General features: G+C 35.4%; 1 protein-coding gene across 3 annotated transcripts in view; it reads right to left on the bottom strand.

Annotated features, from left to right (window-relative positions):
- Positions 1-25,778, bottom strand: part of LOC131144358 (protease Do-like 5, chloroplastic) — a 45,881-nt gene that overhangs the window by 1,001 nt on the left and 19,102 nt on the right. Inside the window, exons 3-9 of one of the 3 annotated variants that reach the window (XM_058092952.1) lie at positions 21,552-21,614; positions 21,308-21,397; positions 12,895-13,017; positions 12,455-12,542; positions 6,921-6,995; positions 955-1,054; positions 681-862 (exon numbers count right to left, since the gene is read on the bottom strand). In XM_058092952.1, the coding sequence (XP_057948935.1) occupies positions 847-862; positions 955-1,054; positions 6,921-6,995; positions 12,455-12,542; positions 12,895-13,017; positions 21,308-21,397; positions 21,552-21,614 (555 nt within the window). In that variant the 3' untranslated portion in view covers positions 681-846. Of the gene's footprint in view, positions 1-680; positions 863-954; positions 1,055-6,920; positions 6,996-12,454; positions 12,543-12,894; positions 13,018-21,307; positions 21,398-21,551; positions 21,615-25,778 lie in introns of those variants that run through there. The other 2 variants (XM_058092951.1, XM_058092953.1) reach the window with 2 other exon arrangements.

Raw genomic sequence — 25,778 nt, 5'->3', positions numbered from 1 at the left:
ATCATCACGACAGTTTGCATGCGCAGTACTTTTGTTAGGTTTATGTGGTCATTCTCAACCCAACCCACGCATTCTTCACATGAAAACACAGAACCACACTTCGAATTTTTGTGCATAACTAATCCATTCAATAAGGCAACTGTCATATCTTGAAGGCAATGTATGCTTTGCCGTGCCAGAGGACTCAAATTTGAATAAAGAAGGCAAGGAACCTAACTAACTCCACTAGCTTTTAGGAGACATTCCCTCAAATTGAAGGAGAATCTCATGCTTATAGCAAAAATTTTACCCGCACCTAAACCGCAAACATGGTTGGGATGTCTCCTAAGGGGGAAATTATACAGGGGATTTAAAAGTGTTCTCAAAACACAGGAATCTCAACAAGAATTTGGAAATATTGAAGGCAACAAGTTTAACATATATGGATGAGCATTAAGGAGTCTCGGACAAATTTGAGCCACCAGTACAACTTCTTCAAAAACTTCACCTTAAACTCAGTTATTAGAACTAACAAGGATTTCTTTTTTTTATTTTTTTCTTTTTTTCTTTTGGGTTAGTAGCTCTTCCTTATTGGTGAACTCCGCTCCACAAAATCCATTCAAAATAACAAGCTGTCAAGGAAAAAGATTGAATGGCTAGGAGAAGAAATTGCAAAGTTGCAAAGACAACTAGGTATCACATATTTAAAAAGACTTCATAATTCATTTTTCATGCGAGTCCAGAAAATTGTAAAAGGTAAATGACTGAGATACAGAAATTTTGGTTTATCCAGACAATTTTCTAACACAGCACATCGGATAAACTAAACAGCTAGCATCATACATATTTATTGAGGCCCCGTCAGACCTACTTCCATAACAACCTGAGCAAATAGTATTTATATGATACGGTTCTACAGAAAACACTATGCATGAGGACCAATTAAAGCTTTTATTAGATCCAGTTGATCAATACCTGTCACTGTAGGGGGTTCCATACACAATCAAGTAAGGTACTGTCCGCACAACTGTGTCTATTGGTATTGCAAAGTTGACACCAGAGGATGCTCCAGTACCTGCATTACAGAGGAAAATCAAAAGCATTTAGAATTTTCAACTGAAACTGCAAGAATTGTCTTTCTATATCCATTCTCTGTGGACATTTAATTAGTTAAAAGTAGGAATTTTCATTTTATTATTGATGTTCTCAAGTTTGAATAAATAAATATGTAAATGCAGTCTATAAGATTGGCTCCGAACACCTATAGTAGCGCCAATGCATCTTATTTTCTTGGACAAACTTAGGACAAATATTCAACCTTGTTCTCAACAAATATATAATTTAACCAAGTGAAGGAAATTTGAATGCATCATGTATAAAGTTGATGAAACTACTGTTTCATTGCTGCTAAATGGTTTGAAATTTTCTTCTTTTGATATAGCTTTGGAAAGAAAAGGGCAAATTTTCTAGGAATGCAAATTTATAACTTCATTTTTTCTTTTTCTTTTTTTTTCTTTTTTTTCCTTTTTTTTTAAAAAAAAAAAGAAAGAGAAATGCATAATGCACTATCAAGTCAGTAAAACAAGTGACACCTATTAATTTTAACTGCACAGTCCTCAGGATACATAACCTCATACCCCATGCAATGAAAAATTAATGGATTTTGCAGTTTTTTCTCCTGCTGCAGCGTCTCGATATGACAAATGAAAGGGGTTCAAGAATCAGTGTAAGGGCCAAAACCACTTATTCTGGCATTTTGACCACAATTGTTGCATGGATTGCAAAATTTCTAATGAGCAAGAAAATGGGTGTGATGAAACACAATGGTGTGCACATGCAGCTCAATATGTTGCTCTTTGCAATGGTGGTTGGTCATAGATAAGAGCTCAAAAGCCGCCTTTCACCAAGGATGATACTGTTAGGACCGGAGGAACCCATGGGTGGGCTTGATACACATGGGTGAACACCAATTTGACCCAAAAGCTCAAGCTAATTGGGTCTTGGGTCCATCCATGTATATAAGCACCCATTATCCACTTTAATTTTCCAATGTGGGACAAGCTCACAAGTAGAATTCTCAACAATCTCCCCCTCACTTGTGAGTTCCTACTCCCCCTTGAACGGAAACCATCTCCCTTTTGGGACAATTCTCCAACAGTTGCTCAAGTGAGCCTTACCACTGGCGTCTTACGTGCCTCAGATTGCATTCCACGTGCCTCCAAACCAATCCTACCTCCCACGTCTAGACCCTATTCGGATCCATCCGCAGCCTAATGATCCTTATTGGCCTTAGCCACACACTTGGTCCTCCAACTGTTAGCACGTCAGGAGAATTAACTTCCCGTCTCGACTTTTACGATGTCGCTCACCCAGAGTTACGAACTGTCGGCTTTAATACCACTTGTTAGGACCGGAGGAGCCCATGGGTGGGCTTGATACACATGGGTGAACACCAATTTGACCAAAAAGCTCAAGTTAATTGGGTCTTGGGTCCATCCATGTATATAAACACCCATTATCCACTTTAATTTTTCAATGTGGGACAAGCTCACAAGTGGAATTCTCAACAGATACTTGTCGTATTTCTAGGGAATAAATTAGGAAATTCTATTTTTTAAAATCTGAAATTACTATTTCAGTTTCTAGTAGTTTCAGTTCCCTATTTTATAGCCTAGAGATCTGCTAATTTGATTTGCTGATTTTGTGGTGATTTGATTTGCTGATTTTGTGGCCTTCCTAATTTGGTGGTCTTCCTCTACTATTTATCTTGTAATCGTGTCTCATGAAATTCAATAACAATGGTTATTCTTCTTCTAAAAAATCCTTCATGGTATCAAAGCCTCATGCTCTTTTCTTCTGATGATGTTGTATAAGTCGGCAATGACCGGTGCCCAAAAAATTCCTACCAGCTCTTCCAGTACTTCCAAAACTATTCCTCCCAAGTCTGTATCAGCTGATTACTATTTCCAGAATTCAGCCCTTTATCTCATGGTTACAAAACTCAATGAGCGTAAGAAACCATGGTTTGAGCATTGCAAAAAACTGTGGCATACAAAGGAGACGTGTTGGAAGCTTCATGGTAAACCAGCAAATTAGAAGCCAAAATCCAAACGTGACAGTCATGCCTACCAAGCCACTGCTGAAGAGACTCGGGAGCTTTCTACCAACTCGGATGCAGTCCCTTTTACCAAGGATCAATTAGAGCACCTGTACAAATTATTTCAATCTCCAAAACTGTCTTTAACTTGGTCTTATTCTTTGGTACAGAAGGGTAACTCTCTTGCTACTGCGTTTTTAGGTGTTATTTATAATTTTGTTCATTCTTGGATAATTGATTCTGGCACAACTGATCATATGACTGGTTGCTCCAAATTGTTCTCATCCTATAGTCCGTGTGCAGGCAATAAAGAAGTTAAAATTGCAGATGGTTTACTCTCGGTAATTTCCGGGATAGGAGCTATCAAACTCACTTCGTTGTTAACTCTCCATGATGTGCTACACATTCCAAATTTGACTTGCAATTTGTTGTCCATTAGTAAAATTACCTCTGATCATCAATGTCAAGTTAATTTCTACTCTTCTTGTTGTGAGTTTCAAGAATTAACCACGGGGAGGATGATTGGCAGTGCTAAAGAAAAACTCAATTATTTTTACGATGGACCTAACTCGAGTAGACAATGTCAAAGTACTTGCTTAAATTCTATTTCTGTTTTCAAAGATAATGATATCATGTTATGGCATTATAGGTTAGGCCATCCTAGTTTTCAATATTTAAAATACTTGTTCCCCAATTTATTTTGGAATAAAAGTCCATCTTCTTTTCAAAGTGAAGTTTGTCAGTTTGCTAAACATCATTGTGCATCCTTTTCCACCCAACCCTACAAACCAACTACACCATTTATTGTGATTCATAGTGATGTCTAGGGCCCATGTAGAACATCTACGCATTCCGGAAAAAATAGTTTGTGACCTTTATTGATGATCACACGAGATTAAGTTGGGTTTATCTAAAGGGTGAAGCTGTTCTTACTGCTACATATCTCATAAATAGAATACCTAATAAGGTTCTAAGCTTTGAAACACCTTTTGATGTTTTTCATAAGTTTTATCCAACAAATCGATTGTCTTCTTCTTTACCATTATAGATATTTGGTTGCACCGCTTTTGTTCATATTCATAATCATAATCGAGGAAAACTTGAACCCTGAGCCACAAAATGTGCGTTTGTTGGTTATGCTCCCACTCAAAAGGGGTATAAATGTTTTGAACCCATTTCCAAAAAAAATTTGTTACCATGGATGTTACATTCTTTGAATTACATCCCTATTTTACGCCTCATCTTCAGGGGGGGCGGGGACCAAAACAAAGATTCGGCTATGTTTCATGATTTTTTCCAAAATGAAGGCTCACAAAATGATCCTTCGCCAACTTTGATTATTCAACCTGAAAACCCAAGCTTTATTATACCAAGAGAAAGTGAGTTGAGTTTTTTAGATACTGAAAAGGCAGGTCTTCCTACAGTGCCATCTCATAATGTTCATGATCCTAACAAAGGAGAAACAAAAAAAAAAACACCACAGCGTTGGTACCATTTGACATTGTCTACTTGCGACAGAGGACAACTCAAAAGAAAGAGTCTTCTAATCCTTTACACTGTCCAAAATCTGTAAACCCTCCAGGTAATGTCCTCATCGAGCCTTTACCTCATGTTCCGTCCATTTCATCTTCAAGTTCTGAGTCCTCTAGTCCTGAATCTGAGTTTGGTTTCAATAATGATTTCGATGATTATGAACTTCCCATTGCTGTCCGAAAGGGTGTGAGGTCTTGCACCCAACATCCATTGTCTAGTTATGTGTCATATGAATATCTCTCACATGTTTTTCGTGCTTTTACCTCACAATTGTCTTGTATGGAGATTCCTAATACTGTGCAGGATGCTCTAAAAGTTCTTGAGTGGAAGGAGGGTGTCTTCAAGGAAATGAAAGCTCTTGAAAAAAATGGCATGTGGGAGTTAGTTGATCTACCAAAAGGAAAGACAACTGTAGGGTGCAAATGGGTGTTTACAGTCAAGTATAAATCTAATGGTTTTCTAGAATGGTATAAAGCTCGATTGGTCACCAAGGGATTCACTCAGACCTATGGCATTGATTACTTGGAGACATTCACAGAATGGGAAGATAGCGATACTGATTGTGTACGTAGACAATATAATTCTCACTGAAGATGATGTACTTGAGATGAACTGATTGAACGCTTCCCTCTCATCAACATTTGAGATCAAGGACTTAGGATCTCTAAAGTATTTCCTTGGAATGGAGGTTGCTCGATCAAAGAAAGGGATTGTTGTCTCCCAACGGAAGTATGTCCTTGACCTCCTTAAGGAGACTAGGATGAGCGGTTGTAGGCTAGCAGACACTCCAATAGATCCCAATCAGAAACTTGGAGATGACAAGGAAGGTGATCTAGTGAATACAACTCGGTATCAAAAGTTGGAGGGAAAGTTAATTTACTTATCACATACACGGCCCAATATTGCTTTTGCTGCGAGGTTGGTAAGGTAGTTTATGCATTCACCCTACAAGAAACATCTTGAAACAGTTTATTGGATTCTTAGATACCAGGCAAGGATTTACTCTTCTAGAAGACCACACAGCAGAACAAAGAGGCATACACAGATGCAGATTGGGCAGGCTTAGTTATTGACAAGAGATCCACATCAGGATCCTTTACTTATGTCTGGAGAAATATGGTCACATGGCAAAGCAAGAAAGAGAATGTGGTTGCAAGGGGCAGTGCTGAGGCAAAATATAGGGCTATGACTAACGGAGTTTGTGAGATGCTATGGCTTAAGAGAATTCTTGAAGAGCTGCAGATGCCGGTGAACATGCCAATGAAGTTGTATTGTGACAACAAAGCTGCCATAAGTATTAGTCAAAATCCAGTACAACATGATCGCGCGAAGCATGTAGAGATTGACACACTTCATAAAAGAGAAGATTGTTAGTGGAGCTGTTTGCATGCCTTTTGTTCCTACTACTCAACAAATAGCTAATATCTTCACCAAAGGACTTTTCAGACCTAGTTTTGAGCTCTTTGTAAGCAAGTTGGGCATGATAGGTATCTACGCTCCAACTTGAGGGGGCGTGTCAGATTTCTAGGGAATAAATTAGGAAATTCTATTTTTTTAAATCTGAAATTACTACTTCAGTTTCTAGTAGTTCCAGTTCCTTATTTTTTAGCCTAGAGATATGTTAATTTGATTTGCTGATTTTGTGGCCTTCCTCTACTATTTATCTTGTAATCGTGTCTCTTGAAATTCAATAAGAATGGTTATTCTTCTTCTAAAAAATCCTTCAATACTCTTAACTATAAAAAACATATTTTGATATAGAGCTTTGGAAGGAAAAGAGAAAATTTTCTAGTAATCCAAATTTACAACTTCATTTTTTTTTTTTTAAAAAAAAAAATAGAGATAGAAGTGCATAATGCACTATCAAGTCAGTAAAACAAGCTACACCTATTAATTTTAACTGTGTAGTCTTCAGAATACATAACCCCATACCCCGTGCAATGAAAAATTAATGGATTTTGCAGTTTTTTCTCCTGCTGCATGTCTTGATATGACATGAAAGGGGTTCGAGAATCAGTCTATAAGGGCCAAAACCACTTAATCTGGAATTTTGACCACAATTGTTGCATGGATTGCAAAAGTTCTAATGAGCAAGAAAATGGATGTGATGAAACACAATGGTGTCCACATGCATCTCAATATGTTGCTCTTTGCAATGGTGGTCATAGATTAGAGCTCAAAAGCCGTCTTTCACCAAGGATGATACTCAACCATTAAAAACATATTTATACTATGCAAACATTTATTCCTTAAACTGGTCGCTCTGAAGCTGCAAATAGGAAAACAAATGAATGAATAAACATCTCTTCACCTTTGCGAGTAAAGGTGGCTGTATTAACTCCAATAACATGACCATATGAATCAATCAATGGGCCACCTGAATTTCCTGTCAAGATTTCTGTACATCAAGTCCTGAACAGAACATAGCATCTACAGGTATATTTTAGATGGTGATATAACTAAACTGAAGATCACAAGAAAATAATCAAATTTAAACAGATAATTATCTTTTCTTTTTCCTACAATAATAAAAATCCATTACTACTAAATACTGAGGCCTAAATTGTTAGTAAGCTGACTCATGTACTCTGTATTCCTAGACATCAGCCAACTAAAAACAAAGGGTCATGTTTCTCCAACTGTTATGAGAAATCAAAGTTTTAAAAGGCTCAATTGAGGCTCACCTCAAGTTGAAGCATGCTTAAAACACCTTGAGGCTCAGTCAAAATACCAAATCCCAGAAAGACCAGAGCATTAGACACTGAGGCTTATGCATTTGTTTTAAAAGACACACCTTTTGCAACATTTCAGCTAAGGCTTATGCATTTTGGCTGTGTGAATTTCAATTTGGTAGAAAATTTTAACTATATGTATATACAAAAGGAATGTCATAATGAGTTGTTTTCTAAAACTGTTAAACCTCAACCTTTCCAAAATGAATGAGACTTGCGCCTTAGATCTTTAAAATAATTTGACACTTGTAATGTTTTGGCATGATTTAATTAATTTAAGCTAGTATTTCTTGAATGACCAACAAGTAGTTTACAAATTTTATATATATATATATATATATATATATATATACATTTTATTGTATTTTTATTAATTTTTTCCTTTATTGAAAATATATGTAATTTCTTTACATATTTTTGTCTAAAAATTTTTTTAAAAAAATCTCAAAAGGCTTACACCCCTCGCCTTATGCCCTTGCCTTTTTAAATGTTGTGAAGAAGAGTTGATGGCATAACTGGTTTTGAGATCATTTTTATTGTGTTAGAATTTCAATGAATGATATGGAATGATGTCAGGAGCATTGGTTCTCCACCCTGATTGCAGCAGGGATAATTTGCCAGATCTATGATGCCAAGATTTATTTCTTGGAATGTTAGGGGACTCAATGATAAATCTAAAAGGCCTGTATAGAGTTCTTTCAGAAAGAGTGGAATGGGGATGTGATCTTCCTGCAGGGAAACAAAGATGAAAACTTTCAATAAGAACCTCCTTACCATCTTTGGGTATACAATAACAGCAAATGGATTTACCTTGGTGCTGTGGGGGTACTGGACAGCTGTTGTTCATCTTGAAGGAAAATGTAGTAAAATTAGTAGAGCACATAACTCTTTCTCTATGTCCTGCCTCTTCATAAATATGGATGAAAACTTGACCTTTAACTGATGTTTTAAGGACAGGTGAAAGACTTACCAGACATTGTGGATTAAACTTTTTGAAACTGGAACAAAATGGGATGCTCCCTGGGTCATTGGAGGGGATTTCAATATGGTGCACTTTCCTGGGGAAATATGGAGTATGCAAACATGAAAGAATTTCTGGATTTCCTTAATGTGAATGCTCTTATTGACCTCCCCTCAATGGGGGACCTTTGACTTGGTCCAACTCAAGGGCAATCCATTCTTTCTCAAGAGTTGACAAGTTTTGATTTCATAGGATGGGAGGAACAAGTTCTCCAAGTCACACAAAAGCTACTCTCTAGACCTATCTCCAACCATCTCCCATTTTGCTGGACTTATGGCTCAACCAAGAAGACTTGAGGAGCTTATCAAAGAGTGATGTTTTTCTTTTTTTTTTTTCTTTTTTTGATAGAAAAAGAAATTTATTAGATAAAGAAAGAATGTACAATCAGGTGAGAAGACATCTCCTTAACAAAATCTGGGAATCCCTATAAAAACAAAACGTAAAAAAGAAAACACAAAATAAAATACAGCAAACTCAAATCAGCACACCCTTAGAAGAGACTTCCAATCCCACTGAACATCTGTCAAAAAAATACCCTTCAAATTTCCATTGCCCACACACCACAAAGAAGCCACAAAAAGCACTTTCTTTCACACCAACCAATATGGAATCTTCTTCCCTGAAAAAATACGTAAGTTACATTCCTTCCACAAGCCCCATAACACTGCAAATAAAGCACAATTCCATAAAGCAATAGCATTAACGAGTGATATTATACTCTCAATTTTGAAATCTTTGCAAGTTTTCTGCTTGCTTCCAAGCTGAATGGGATTAAATAAAAGCATAAATAATGGTATGAAAGCAACTTCAAAAATATCCATGTGAAGGATGCCATCTTAAGGAAAATTCAGGAGTTTGACATTAAAGAAATTTCTCAAGGCCTCAATGATAAAGACAAAGCAAGAAGGATCTTTTCGAGAAAAGACATATCGAGATCACAAATATGAAAGAAATTGGTTGGAGAAAAAACAAAAGCCTTATAGCTTAAGGATGGGGACCGCAACACCAAATTCTTCCGCCAAAGTGCCAATGCTCATACGAGATTCAACACTTAGAACAACATAGAGACTAATGAGGAAACTTTAAAAAAAGGAGACATAAAGGAAGACATTTGCATATTCCATGAAACCCTTTGCTCAAAGCAATCTACATGATGACCACAGGTTGAGGGATCAATTTCAGCAGGATCAGATCTCTACAGCATTGTGGCTTGAAAATCCTTTTAGTGAATGAAATCCTTCATTTTCTGAAATAGGAATAAAGCTCCAGGGTGCCAGACGGCTTTACCACAACTTTTTTCCCAAGCAAATTGGGATGTTCTTACTTCTTAGAGCTGATATTATCAAGGTAATTGATGAGTTTCATGTTTTAGATAGATATGTGGACAGCACGAATAGTTGAAGGGAGGCAAGTCATGAATGCTTTCCTCAGTGCTTCGGAATAGTCACCCTCATGCTGGAAAGGGAAGTACCATTTTCAAACTCAACATGGAAAAATCTTTTCAACTGCATTTGCTTGGACTTTCTTTTGTACAGCCTCAAAAAAAATGGACTCAATGGATTGGGAAATGTATCATCATACTATCCTTCTCACTTCTTGTCATGGATGCCTTTAGGACTTCTTCCACTCCAGCAGAGATTTGGGACAAGACTATTCCCTATCTCCCTCACTTTTCATGGAAGTGTTCAGCACTCAGCTGCAAAATGTTACAAGAACGAGACTTCTCTTGAAATGTTATATGATGATACATATAATGAAAATACTAATTTGTTTGTTCATCAATGTGACAAGTTTGAAATGGAGACAAAGGACAAGGAAGGAGCTGAAACGTAAACTCATTGCCTCATAGTCATTGAAGATAAAGAAGAAGGAAATGAGAATATAGAGGTAAATTCCTTACAAGATGAGCAATTCTCCTGTGATGATTTATACAATAATTGAAATGCATAATGATTTTGAAAGCATATTTTTTAAAAAATACAAAGAGCTCAAGAAGAAATTAAATTTTTTGGCAAACGAAAATGAACTCTTGAAAAAAAGAGAATGAAAATTTTGAAAGTCAAGATTATGTCTAATTCTCCTTAAAATGTATTGACATTGGAAAATGAATTTTTGAAAAAGAATCTCAACCATGTTCTTTTAAAAATTGTTCGATTTAAGAAGAAATTTGATAAAGTGTTAGCTAATCAAAATGTCATTTTTAACAAGCCTAGAAAGAGGCATTACCCATACGAAAAAAAATTCTTATGTTAAGAAAATATGGGTAACAAAAGGGTTTAGGTTAATTTCACATGATAATACCATTAAATTTGGGACATAATTGAAAATGGTTTTCTTTGAAAAAGGAAACCATTTGGGCTTTTACGAACCATAACATTTTTCAAAACAAATTGTTTTTACCCAAGGTTATCTAAAATAAGGGATTAAATTTGTTTTTAAACTTGAGTTTCCCTCAAAATGTTTGACTACGTGCAAATATTTTTCTATTTTTGAGACACAATGAAAAAATTGTGAAATGATGATTTGCTTTTATTTTTGTGGATAAATGAAGAGTTTAATGATGAGTATGTTGATTGAAAATCTTCTATGCTGCAAAAATCTTCTATGTTGACTGAAATGTTGATTGAAATATTTTTTGTTAAACCTTGCTAGATTTTTTGAATGCAATATTTTAGGGAGAGCATGCTTAAATGAATATTGTGATACGAATACTTTAATCTAAAACGGAATATCTTCTTATTAAAATTGAGCATATGATTGATCTTATTGAATATTTTGTTGGTGATATTGAAATGATGATCATTTTGGAATTTGAGCTTGAGTGAATATCATATATTGATTGAGCATATTGGATTGGTGTATATTGAGCTTATTGGAATATGTCTCATTATAGAAATTGAATTTGTTATGATTATTGAGCTTGAATGAGCATCTTGTGGTTAAAAAAAATTTGAGCACATTAAATATTTTGTTCAGATTATTGAACTTATGGAATATTGAATACCTTTGTGCACATTGTTGATCATACTGCGTATATTGATAATGTGAAAAATGAGCTTGAATGAATATTTTGTTGTGGTTAATAAGCTTATTGGTAATTAAGCATCTTATTGTCGAACTTGAGTTGGATTGAATATCATGATGAATTTGACCATATTGAGAGAGTGATACAAATTTCTCTTTATGCTATAAACTGCTTATTTTTTAGAGAATCTCTAGAAAGCTCTTGAGCCTACAATTGATTATTCTTTGAGAATTTCTTTTGTAAGCTTGAATTGTAGATCTTCCTTGTGAGGAATCTTCTTTTGTAAGGTTTGTTGTATTGGTTCCTTGGTCTCTGAAAAACAAAAATAGTGTTTTGGTTGCCTTTTCTCCGTTAAACAAGGGGTTGTAATTGATTTCTTGGTCTCGTTCAGTTTGCATAATAGATCCAAGTATAAAAAACCTACTAATTCTCATCATTTTAAAAAAAAAGTCAAAATAAAAATTGACATCAACTTTGAAATTTCCATCAAAATTTCTGTACTTTAGAAGATTTTAAATTTTAGTGGTGAAAACTTAAAACCTTGTAGATATATTTGTTATGTTTTTAGGGTTTGGATAGTTTTCTTTTCTGTGTGACCTTATCTGTATCTAGGTAAGTTTGAGTGCTTTTGATCTTTACTGCACCTATGTCTCTTTTATAGTGGAAATTCTCTCCTCACTTGAGGACACATGCTTTCAAAGCCGAACCACGTAAATCTTGATATTTTCTATGCAGCATTTTTCATCCTGCTCATTTATCTGCTTACTATTTCATTGATTTGAGGTTTAATCATAACATAAGGCATAAATTAATCAAGATAGATCATTCTTCAATAGCAATATACCTGAAAATATAATAACAAAAAAGGTAAAGAATTCCAGAGACAGGTTCAAAACGTATAAATGTACCATTCAGGAATATCAATTTGGGGCTGAATTTAAATTTGTGTGACCTCAAAGAATTTTTAATACAAAATTGTATAGGTTTTTATGCAAATTCACACGATTTCAAATTCATGGCCCCAAATACAAGTTCCCAAAAGCAACAAACGAGAATTTAAAATTTACCAGCATTAATTGCAGCATCTGTTTGTATAGCTCCTCGAATGGCTCTTCCATTTGGTGAGGGTATTTCCCTACCTAATCCACTGACCACCTGCACTGTTCAGATTATCCATTAACCAATTACTACCTGTTAAACTGCTTCCTTTTACTCGTTAAGGAACCTGTCTTCCTGTAACTCCATAACAGCAATCAACCTTAAAAGCAGTGAAGTTTAGAGGAAAAAAATATAAGAGGGAAAAATGATGTCAACATATTGTCAATATACTCTAAACCATTTGAACAAACAAAAATGATAGAAAAAATATTCCAAAGGCGTTCGTAGAAAGCCTAGTAGTGGCCACAGGCACTTGCAAACAATGTTCTACGAATGGCCAAAGTAACTTGTAATTGGATTAAGGGCTTTCTCCTAAATAAAACTTAAAAGTGATGATATGAAAGGTTACCCCAGTTGTTAAAGTGTTTTCAAAACCGTAAGGGTTTCCAATGGCAAAGCAGCTCTGACCTACACGTATATCATGAGAAGTGCCAAGAATAACTGGCTTTAATTCATCCCCTTCAACATCAATCTGCAGAAAACATTAGATTAGGCATTTCCAATGCATTTATAAATTGCAAATTACAATATGTTGCAAATGATGTCATATGGAAATTAATTTCCAGATCACTTCTAAGTGGCAAAATAATTATATGGATGCAAAATTTTACAAAGAAATTAACAGAGTGTAACATATCGACATGTATATTAGTATATTATTATTAATTTATTATCATCGTCGTTATTATCACCATCTAACTTACACTGTTTATTTATTTATTAACTTTCTTTTACCTTATTCCATTAACAAATTTTTTCAAAAATTTTAAATGAATATTTTAAGAATAACTAAAAACAGAAAATTTTAAAAAAAAAAAATTTTTTTAAATCATATTAAAAAACATAGAACTCTTTTATTTCTTTCTTGTACGTGGAACAACACACATAAACAACATTAACTGTTCTTTAAAAAATCTAATTTCCTTCATAATGCCAATTACCTTCCTCTACGCACAAATGAATTCGCAAACCCACTATTTTCAGGGACTTTAGGATTTTTCTTTATTTTTCCCCTTTTCTTCACAAAAAAATAGTGGTGACTCCATTTTTACTTAGCTTTACCAATTTTTGAACTTTCTCTAGTTTTTTCCTTGTTTAGAATTACCAAGACACCCTCACTGGCACCCTAGAGAAAATTCAGCATCAACAACTTTCTCAATCTTTCTAGCCGCACCACTGGAACTCTGAAAATAGACAAGAAATAGATATACTAGCAAAACAACATGAATAAGGGTAATATGCCCACCTAGAGAAAATAAACCACCCTTCCACCCATCCAACCTCTTGCATACCTTCTTTGCCACAGGGTACCAAAACCCAATTGCCCTAGGATTACCACCAAAAAACACACCTAAATAAATCCAAGGTCAATCTAGAATAGCACACCAAACCAAAGAGGATGACTCCGAAGATCTAGAAACACTTGAATAAATACAAGCTAACCCACTCTTCCCCAAATCAAATTTTAAACTAGAGACCCTTTCAAACAATTGCATAATAGTAAGAACATTTAAAGACTCCATATGATCCCTCTATTAAGAAAATAGTATATGTAAAGTAACTAAAGAAGAAAGACCACAATCCCCTCACTCCCCACCCCAACCCCACTTGCAAAACCCCTATCTAAGCTTTGAAATGTGACCACAGATAACAAACAAAAAAGGAGAAAGTGGATCCCTTTGCCTGATTCCCTTCCAAACCCTAAACCAAGATATAGGCACTCCATTGAGAATGACAAAGGAAGAGTCGAACACCCCTCATCCCAAGCCCGCCACGCATCACCAAAACCCTTCCTCAAATTTACATTAAAAGTAACCCCCTTTTCTCTCCTTCTACGAACATGAACAACCACTTATTTGCTTATTTGTAAAGATATGGTAATGCAGTTGAAAATGGCGTCCACAATCTGCCTATTTTCCCCACAAACGCACTTTTAGCCTCTATAATAGTGTCTCCTGTCAAATAACTCATCCTATGAGTTAAAACCCTTGCAATAATCTTATACACACTAGTCAATAAGCCAATTATCTGCAACTTTAATTCCTCTTAGGCATCAAAGTGATGAAAGTTAACATATTTCCCAAAATCCTATTAAAATAGAACTTCATTGAAACCTTAACTAAGTCCCCCTTAACCACATCCCAATAATATTAAAAGAAACCCATACTAAACTAATGTAGGACAGAAAAGGGTGACCTAGTCCTACTGATTCAACCCTCACAAGCAAGCATACACACTCAAAACACTTTAAATTAAGAATTCAGTCATCCAAACATAAAACACAATAAATAATGCTATAGTTCACATGTTTAAGGATTTTGAAAAGGTGTATGATGTTGTTCAGAGATAAGTCCCAAGAGTTCTTTCACAAAAGAATCAAGTTAAATGCGGAAAAGATGCTATTTCAATACTTCAAGAATAAAGTTCTATGTTAGCACAATAATATTCTACAATTGATTTACACTAGCAAGTAGTAATATTGAAAGTCTAAGGATTCAGATATGCTATTCAAGTTTAGGAATTCAGAATTTCAAGCAAAGGGTTTATCAAATACGAAAGTGCAGAATTTGAATCTAAGGTTTAGTAATAGCGGGGGCTGTAAGATATAATAGGGGTTCAAACAGAAACTGAAGTTACCACGAGAATCTATGGATGCTTGACGTTGTTCAACACAAGTCTTAGATCACGCCAAAAAATTCCTAGGAAGAAGCTTTGAAACACCGAGCCGAACGCAGCAATGTAATGGAGGGGAAGTGGCTGTGTTGGGGGGGGGGGGGTATTTTGGTGTGCCCGTGTGGATGCGTTGGAGAACAATTAGAACTCATCTGAAGTTCTTCGTGCACACTTTGAAATATGGATATGTATGCAGCAAATGAAATGATGGATTGGTGGCCTTGGAATGTAACTTGGTGATGGCCGTGTGGGTGATGGAGGGAAGTCGTGAAGGTGGGATAGGGATGGAGTCACTGGATAGAAATAGTGGTCTCTCACCACCTAATCTCTGAGGAGAACGACGTAGCCTCTCACTACACAATTACAAGGATTGGACAAAGCTTAACAAGCTTCAACAAAGGAATTTCCTTTCAATATCAATACTTTTCTCTCTACATAGTTCTTACAATGAAGGGGTATATATATAGCTAGCATGGGGGGACAAAGCATTAACAAGCTTAGCTAGCATGGGGGGACAAAGACATTAAACAACTAACAATTCCATACAAGCATGGGAGACACAAATAATAACGGCACCAACTTACTAGACACATTAATTACTCTTACAAGTTACTAACAAAAAAAATGCTCCAACTTTCTAGACATAATAAATACTAACACAACTTACAACACACACAACTTGCTAAGACATGCACATGCAAGCAAGCAAGTTGTCTTGCAAGATTACAAATTAAATATAAAACAAAAGTCAAAGGGAGGCCCAATTCATGTAGGGCCCAATGGAGCCATGTGTGGGACCCACAAGACCGTGTGGGGCCCACATGGATCGTGATTTAGAACTTGCTTCGGCATCTCTACTTGGGTCTTTCTTACACTGAAAAGTCTTCAAGCATCTACAAAGTAATTATGAGCTGATGTGGACATTTGGGGGTCGTCTATGTGTCAGCATATCATCAAAGGAAATGTGGACATCTGAACGTCGTCCACATGTCACAATGTCTGAAAATGACATAGGTAGGGCATGCTGATCCCCATCATCTTTCCCGAGCCCAAAAGAATTCTTCTCCGAAGAATTAAAAGTGGTGTAGTGGGAGTAAAATTACAGGTTAAGATGAAGGAGGTCTTCCTTAAGATTTTAGCTCCTCTCGGGAAGTGGCTTATCTCTCCAATTGACCAAGAACTTCCGGTATGATCCTGCTTGTGTGAACTTTGTCTTGTCATCCAAGATTACATCAAGGTTCTTGGGCATAGGTAACGGTAGAGACAAAGGCAATTTCGGGTTCTCAAGTTCAAGAGGAGTGGGAAATGGATTGGGGTCACTTGCAGGGTTAGAATTTGAAGGCTCCACAAAAGAAAATGCTACAAGAAATGGGGTTAGATTTTCAACATTGAAAACATTGCTTATGCTAAAATCAATAGGAATATTAAGCATGTAAGCATTAGAACTAATTTGCTTTAAAATTTTGAAATGATCCATCTTGTTAGCATGTAACTTCCTCACCTTTCCTACAGAAATTTTCTCAAGACAAATACGAACTATAACCATATCACCTTTTGAAAATTCTCTCAACATGCAATGTATATCAACACAAGATTTATAATGTTCAAAATTCAAATTAACCTTCATTCTTATTTCAAAGTGTAGATTGTGTATATGCTTTGCAAAAGCATTAGTCGGCTCACTCACTCTAGACAAAAGTAAAACCAAAAAAAAAAAAAAAAAACAAAAGGAAAAGGAAAAGGAAAAAAATAATAACAATAAAATAAGAAAAAAAAAAAACTTCTACGATCAGCCAGGAAAATTCTCTTTCATCCCTTCCCATCATAGTTCGCCAAACATTTCAAATTAGCTAATTTTTTCTTACCCTTCTTCACCTTCGATTTGCCACCGTTAAGCCTAACTTCATTTCCTCCTTGATCAAACAACATGAGGCCACTAAGTCATCCAACAAACTCTGAGTTTCAAGGTTCTTCTCAGAAATATATAGAACTAAAGTTGGCAGAATTCCATCCTTTAACTTCTTTTCATCTATATGAACATCATCTTCAAACATATTAATTCCATCTAAAGCTTCTAAAGGAGGAGGCAGCACATAAAGAGCCTCCCACTCCTTACACCTACCTTCCCAAAATTCTTGAATCACCCCCATCTACCTTCTCAAGTTTAGTTTCTTGAATAAAACCAATATCGAGATAACCTCTATTTAAAATTTCCTCAATAAGCCCCCCCTTCCTCACATCCTCTAGACCCCTAACATTTCAACTAGTGATCTTAATAATTCAACCGCTTTAAACACCACACACCCCCCCCCCCCCCAACCACCTCTAGCCTTACCCCTATATATAATTCACAAAAGTGGCTTACATATTCAATTCAATTTGTGCCCTTCTTATTTTCCTCTCATATGTCTTAGAGGAAACTGCCATTTTCAAATCTTTACCTAAAGGACTCACCAACTTAATTCCCATCCCCTCAAGGAGTTTTTGCAGCTCCTAGTCATCTCTTTCATCCCCCAACAAATTAATGGCAATAACCCCTCCCTAAAACAAAGTTTCCTTTTGGCACAAGGAATTAAAAATAGAATTTGACAGCATACGAATGGAAAATATACCTTTTCGGGATGCAGAACCTATGCTGAAGCAGACTAATAATTTCAATGGGAAGACACTCACTTGAAGGAACAATAGTCAAAGCCTCCTCTTCCATCACATATCTATTTCATTACCATGCATAATTTTAAAAATCGGTGTGAAACAGCCATAAAGGCCCTTCCTAACAGTACTGACCATTGCAGGATGATATCTCAAAGGTCCTCTTAACTCACAACCATGTGGTTACACTATGTAATGACCATTACGAATCGTACAATATGAGACTTGCTATGAATGTCTAAAATAAGGTTCAGTGACTCCTTTGCATTTTTCCCCCTCTTCCATTTATTGAACCTTAGAAACTCAATTCAAGTTGACTTATTTTAGTTAGTAATTTTTTTATAAAAAAATAATTTTTGGGACTATTTTCTTTGAAATTTAGTATGTATTTTTTAACAACTAGCATTCAAATAGACCTAACTTTTTCTCTCATTAAAATTACATATTTCCATAGTTGTCGCCACATGACCTGGAGGTCACGAGTTCGAGGCGTGGGAACAGCCTTTTGCAAAAATGCAAGGTAAGGCTATGTACTATAGACCCATTATGGTCCACCCCTTCCCTAGACCCTGCATAAGCAAAAGCTTTGTGCACCAAGTTGCCCGTTTTTAAGTTCAGTTTTTTTTTTTTTTCCATGTTTTTCTTATAGCCAATCTAGAGTCAAAAATATGTTCTATTGCTATCCATTTTCATTCTTTTTATTTATAAGAACATTCTATATTTTATTTTTCAAATAACAAAAATTCCATTGAATACAAACAGTACAATAGTTGGCATTCCATATTTCTATATTTTATATTTATTTATTTATATATGAGATTTCTTCTTTTAAACTTCACTTATTTCAATGAAGTAGTGAAAAGAAGCATGCATGCTTACTCTCCCAATAGCAGCTAAAGCAACCAAGATGGCATCCAATAATTGTAGTATATGCTATATTTAAATTGATTAAAATTTACTAAAAATCATTTTAAGCATTAGTATGTAGGATTCTAGGTTCTAAGCTCAAAACATGTGAATTTATATGTTTTTAACAAGTTTGCCAATGCAAAAGATGAACTCACCGACTGGTGTCTTACCCATTACTTAACGTCAGCAATGGCCGCAATAATTACACCACGGCTGTCATAGTTACGTGGACCATTACCATTTTCTAAAACCATGATTCATTTTCTTCGAGTGAACACTAACTTGTGCTTCTTCATAGGACCTTATGGAAACTTCATGCCCTGCCACAAGCTGCCCATATAAGAAAAATTCACTTAGATCCCTTATTCCCTTGGCATATCAAATAAGGCCTCACGCCATGGCCTAGGGGTATTCTCCAGAAAACCTTCCACTATCCTTCATCTAACCTGTTAGATTACCACTTAACCTAAAAGCTTAAGCTGTTAGGTTGTGGGCCAACAATGTAGATCAAGCCTTAACACTCCCCCGCACATGCAGCCTGATTGCACGTGGAGAGATAACACCCAATGAATGACAAACATATTGGGAACAAGATAATTTTTTCAAACAAAATTACATAAAACAAGGGCAACAAGTCTAGAACCCAAGACCTCCTGGTAACCAGGCTCTGATACCATGTTAGATTGCCACTTCACCTAAAGTAAAAGTTGTTAGGTTGTGGGCCAACAATGTACATCAAGCCTTAACATAACCCTTGTCCCGCCATCAATTGATACAGAAATACGCCCATTCGCCCAGATTCAACTTAGAACAATAACTCAGCCCCTTATATAAAATTTACTAGGACCATAAGCATTAGGCTCGTAACAATAAGGCCCAACTCTTCAATCGCCCACGCATTTAAACTAGAATCCCCAACTAAATCCCAATACTCCCTCCCCTTCCCACCATTTCACCATACAGTTGAAGATCTTCCACAATTCTTTGCAGGAGGGTTTGACCAGCCCCTTACCTGTGACTATAGCGTCCCCCAAAGCAAATTAAAAAACATCAGCATAATAATTAAATGACCTTCCCATACAACTTCCCTCAAAGATTTGTCGCCACAGCAAAATCAACCCCCCAGCCCTCAAAGAGCTCTCTTCTCTGCCAACAAACTCCTTCAAAATAATGAGGAGCTTCCACTACCCACCAGCTTCAAACCCTTCTGGGCAACACACACAGCTGATTCAACCTCCCTCTTTGTACCTATCCAAGCTCAGAAATCTTCCCCACAAGTTTGCAAGTAATTTCAAATGCAGATAACCTCTATCCTCTCTGAAAAGCAAATCCCCACCACAACTATCTAATCCACAAATCCCTACCCAAAATGCCATAACATGAATCAAGACCCACTGAACTTCTTCATTTCTCAGCACCATAGAGGGCATTCAGCTAAGTACATACTTAGTAATGCAAATCGAGTAATTCTCCAATCTATCAAAGTATAAGACCCTTCTTCTGCCTTGAAAAAATAGTGATATCCTGAGACCATCAGCTTATGGAAATAGGTTATCAGGTTAAGAAAATGGGAAGTTGGAAATTGGTTGAAAAGGTTAAAATGAGAAGAGAATTGGGTAAAAGACAAGGAAAAAGCAAGAGTTACAGCCAGAAGTTTCAGAAAATTTTGGGTGCATAAAAAATCGATGGCACTCATTTGTTTGCATGGCAATGAACTTCATCATGGTAACTCAGAGATGAGTAGAAGTAATCAGAATCCATTAGAGTCCATCAGAAGAGACAATCAGAGACATTTTGTCATGCCATGGAGCTTATGTTAGACCAGAGGAACTTTCCAAATGTTCTTCACAAAGCATTTAATTGTTTCGCTATCAGCTTTTGCAGAAAATTTTATATGGTGCAGTTCATTACCTAAATATGATCATCTTTTACCCATGTAACCTCCTCTCCTAAGCAATAATATTTTTGCAAATCGCCAACTTTCTACAGCTTTCATGTATTTCCATGATCATGATAATTGGGTAATAAATTTTTTATTTCATAAAACCTAATGAGGCAAGTTGCTTGGACTGTAAGACCATATTCCAGCTAAGGACAACTCCTTAAAATTGAGAGTTTTCACAACTAAAAAGCAGTTATGGGAAGCAGGAGTCCATTTGAAATTCTATTCCCTTACCGATAACTGGATAGAAGGCCGTGAATCATATTTTGTTCAGGTTTTGACAAGACTTCTCGGCTTTAAAAGTGGCCAAATGAAAATGATACAGAAAATGTGTTTGGCAAAGCATATTTTCCTGCTAATGAATTCTACAAATAGGGGGATTTGCAGCTACCTCTATTAAAATTCAAATACTGAGATCTAAGACAATCCCTACCATATTGCTCATAGCCCTCAACCTAAGATCCTAGGATCAATCCATCATTTGCTAATTAGTTGGTATCCTTTTGCATGCAAGTACATCCAGCATGGACTAAAATAGAGCTAAAACAAGGGTAAGTAATTTCAATGGAAGAAACAATTTGAGTACCTTCAGAACAGCCAGATCATACGCTGGATCAAAACCGATAAGCTTGCCTTCCCTGGAAAAACTGTTTCTGCTTGCATCTACTACAAATACCTGAGAAAGATGAACACCAATTGTACATTGCTACTCCCCAATAAATTGCAACTCTGAACAAAGAGTGACCATTTGCACTCCAGTTCATTAACCTAAAACAAATATAAGACAAAAGGTAATGAAATATGTAATACTAATAAAAATGGAACAAAACCTTACAACGTTGTAATCCACTTCTATCTGTCGCCAATTTTGCGATGACATGATAATTAGTAACCTGTTAAATGAAAATTTTAGTTTCAATGATAGTGAAATGCACAGCTATACTTAAATAAAAGACTAAAAAATTTTCTTCAAGTGATATTGAAATTCATAGTCATTACTTAAATAGAAAAGACATTTATTTTGAAGTGACACCAAATCACCACCTTACATGTAAAACTTGAACCTACTGCAACACACAAATAAAGTACTCAAAAATGGACATGTATTCCATCTTTTGGAGATTTAGACACAAGCAGTGTGGGTATCATACCTAAGTAAAGGTCACTAAAATATTTTTTGAAAGGAGTTTGGCGAGACATTAACTACAGTCTGGGAGAAAAATTATGAACAATACTGAAGTGGAGAAAAAATAATGATCTGCATTTTCTATAAGTGTATGAAAATGTTAAGGGTGCAAAACATTATGTTCAACAAAAATATCTCTTCAATGTTTTTACAAAAATAACCTTACACGGGCCTTGGATAAATGGTATGGTTTCTCCTTTGTGACTAATTGGTCATGGGTTTGAGTCCAAGGAAACAGTCTCTCTGCATAAAAGCAGGGGCAAGGCTGTATACACTGGGATGACCTTGCCCATCCTCTCCCAAAGCAAGGAGCCTTGTGATCCGAGGACACCTTTTAACCTTACACAGGCCTTTCTATTTGATCAAAATGTCCTTATTTTATGAATTTTTTTATACTAAAATTTCTTTATATTATCTATCCTAAATATAATATTTTATTCGACAAAAATTTTTTGATAAGCAAATAACTGCATTAAGGAAGAAAGGAGTACAATCAAGAAAACAGAAAAAGAAAAAAGAAGAAACCACGGAGAACAAGATATCCTCCCATTACAATAGGAAAGCAACTAAACAAAAATGTAAATAACAGACAGATCAAGAAAGTGACACCCACCAATCCCCCCGCTTGATTTCCAAAGAAACATGCCAGAAGAATCCATTTTCCGAACACTTTGATTCGACAAATATCCTTAGTTTTTGTTTTTTATTTTTACTTAAACTGAGATTATCTCATTTACCATTTAATTTTCTCATGTCCAATGCATGTGGATGTATTACATATTTTCTCTCTTCAATAGGTTATGTTACACATCAATGCAAGAGGATTCAGTGGAGTATGAAGGGAAAAAATATAGTAAAATTTGAAGATAAAATGATAAAGAGGGTGATTGGACAATAGTAGATAAAGTAGATGCGAAAACTCTGTGGAATAGAATGGCTAACTCTATTAAAAAGATAGCGAAAGAGATTTTAGGCGAATCCAAAAAAAGAGTCTCGGACAACAAAGAAAGCTGGTGGTGGGATCAACATGTCCAAAGAGCAATAAAGACAAAAGGAATTTGGTCTAAAACATGGAGAAAGTGTAGAAACACAGAAACCTTTGAAAAGTATAAAGGCATAAGAAAATAGGCAAAAAAAAAAAAAAAGGCTATTTATCTTGGCATAAAGCTTATGATAATTTATATGCTAAACTAGATACAAAAGAAGGGGAAAGAGACATATATAAATTAGAAAGGGCTAGAGAAAGAAAGTGCAAAGATTTAGGGAATGTAAAATGCATAAAAGATGATTATGATGATGTCTTGGTGAAGAAGAAGACGTAAAGAGAGATGCGAAGATACTTTAATAAATTGTTTAATGAAAACCAAATTGAAAGCTTAAACCTAGAAGTATCAAATAAGGAAAAGACAAAAAAAAATTTGAGATTTATTTGTAAAATTAGAGTCACTGAAGTTAAGCTGACTTTAAAAAAGATGAAAAGAGGGAAATATATAAGACCAGATAACATCCCAATTGGAGTTTGGAAATGCCTAGGGAATAAAGGAAGTATATGGTTAACTAATCTATTCAACACTATTTTAAAAACCAAGAAAATGCCAGAGGAATGGAGGAGAAGTATGTTAATACCTATTTACAAAAAAAAATGTGATATTCAAAATTGTAATAACTATCACGGAATTAAACTTAAGAGTCATACGATGAAATTGTGGGAAATGGTATTGAACAAAAAATAAGAATAGAAATGGGGATCTCAGAGAATCAATTTGGCTTTATGCCTAGGAGATCAACAACAAAAGTTAATTACCAACTAAGAAGATTAATGGAAAATTTCAAAGGAAAAAAAGGGACTTGCATATTGTTTTTACCTAGAGAAGTTTTGTGGTGGGTTTTAGAAAAGGGAGTATGGAGCAGATATACTAATGTCATTAAGGATATGTATTACAGAGTAATGACAAGTGATAGCGCTAGAGAAGAAGAGTAAATAATTCCCAATCACAATAGTGTACATCAAAGTTCTACATTAAGCCCTTATCTGTTTGCTTTAGTGATTAATGACCTTACTAGGAATATCCAAAACAAGATCCCATGGGGTTATGCTATTTGCAAATGATTTTGTTCTTATTGATAAAAGTAAGTGGGTAGAATCTAAGCTAAAACTTTGGAGAGTAATGTTAGAGTCTAGAGGTTTTAGGATGAGTGGAAATAAGATTGAATATATGAAATGTAGTTTCAGTAATGTGAGGAGGAATATTGAAGAAAAGATTAAACTTGAAAATCAAGAAATCAACAACACTAATAGATTTCGATTTCTGGATCTATAATGCAAGTTGAGGGAGAACTTGAAGAGAATGTGGTACATAAGTCAAAGAAAATTAGGTAAAAGAAAAAACGGAGGGATGCGTCGGGTGTGTTATGAGATCTTAGAATGCCATTTAAAATAAAAAGAAAATTCTATAAGATGACTGTAAGAGCAGCCATGCTTACTGGATTAGAATGTTGGGCAACTAAGAAACAACACATTCAAAAAGTAAAAGTGGCCAACGTGCGCATATTAAGGCGGATGAGTGATATAACATTAAAGGATAAAATGAGGAATGAAATATTCACAATAAGTTAGACATAGCACCGATAGAAGATAAGGTAAGGGAGGGACAGCTTAAATGGTTTGGGCATTTGAAATGTAGGCCAATTAGTGCACCAATGAGGAGCAAGCTAGTTATTGTAAATGGTACTAGAAGAGGAAGGGGTAGACCTAAAATAACTTGAAATGAGGTAGTGAGGAAGGATTTAATAGATCTTAAGTTAGTCGGAAAAAAACGCCCTCGATTGAGGGAATTGGCAGGTGAGGATTCATATAGCTGACCCCATAGTGGAACTTAAGGCTAGTTATTGTTGTTGTTGTAATAAGTTATGTTACACATTAATACCACTGACATTTTAAAAACACTATATCATAGCACATCACATAACATATTATTCTATGCATGTCTATCAAAACATTGCATCTATAAATCTATTAGCATAGCTCACTATTATTTATACATGTATCTCACACAATAGTCTAATCACAACTTACATTTTTTATATTTGCAATTAATTTAATCATAATTTAACATTTTTCATACCAATAAGACCCGTCTCCATGGCCTCAATTTTCCATACATAGAAAAAGAAAGATAATATTATATAAAGAAAGAATGCAAAATCAGAAGGATAAGAAATCCTCCAGCAATACACGAAAAAATAAAAGAAAAGGAAGTACAATCAAGCTAATAAGGCCCTCCAATCCAATTTACCTCCAAGAAACACATCCCCTTAAAACACCCAATTACAAAAACCCATTGTACTATATCATGTCCCAAGCAAAGAAATATTCAACCCCTTCCATATAAATATGTGCATTCCAATCCAACCAAATCCCCCACAAAATAGCAAACTCCTCACAACCCCAAATCGGATCCACATCTTACTTCTACCAAAACCTCTAAAAGAAATAGACAAAAGATCTTACACAATCTTTGAACAAGCCTAAACCGACCAACAACCTGCTCCATATGCCCCAAAGTAAAAGAACAGTGCAAGAAGATATGACAATTGTCTCGGATCTATTAAAGCACAATACATCTTGTAACAGATTGTTGGTGTTAACTATATTAAGAGTCACCAACAAAATGAAAGCTTTAAGGTCCTAAGAGGAACTTTGGCCTTCCAAATTTGATGATGGAGAGAAAATAACAATTTAGATTTAATAAGATGATGAGGGAAAGATTTTCAAGAGAAAAAACTAGAAAAATCCAAACCTCAAACTCAAACATCCTGCCTATTAGAAGGGAAACAATCGTCCAACAATGAAAGCAAAGAAGAGAGCTCC

The sequence above is a fragment of the Malania oleifera genome, chromosome 12, assembly GCF_029873635.1.
Source record: "Malania oleifera isolate guangnan ecotype guangnan chromosome 12, ASM2987363v1, whole genome shotgun sequence".
Lineage (NCBI taxonomy): Eukaryota > Viridiplantae > Streptophyta > Magnoliopsida > Santalales > Ximeniaceae > Malania > Malania oleifera.
This window is presented reverse-complemented; position numbering and strand designations above follow the sequence as displayed.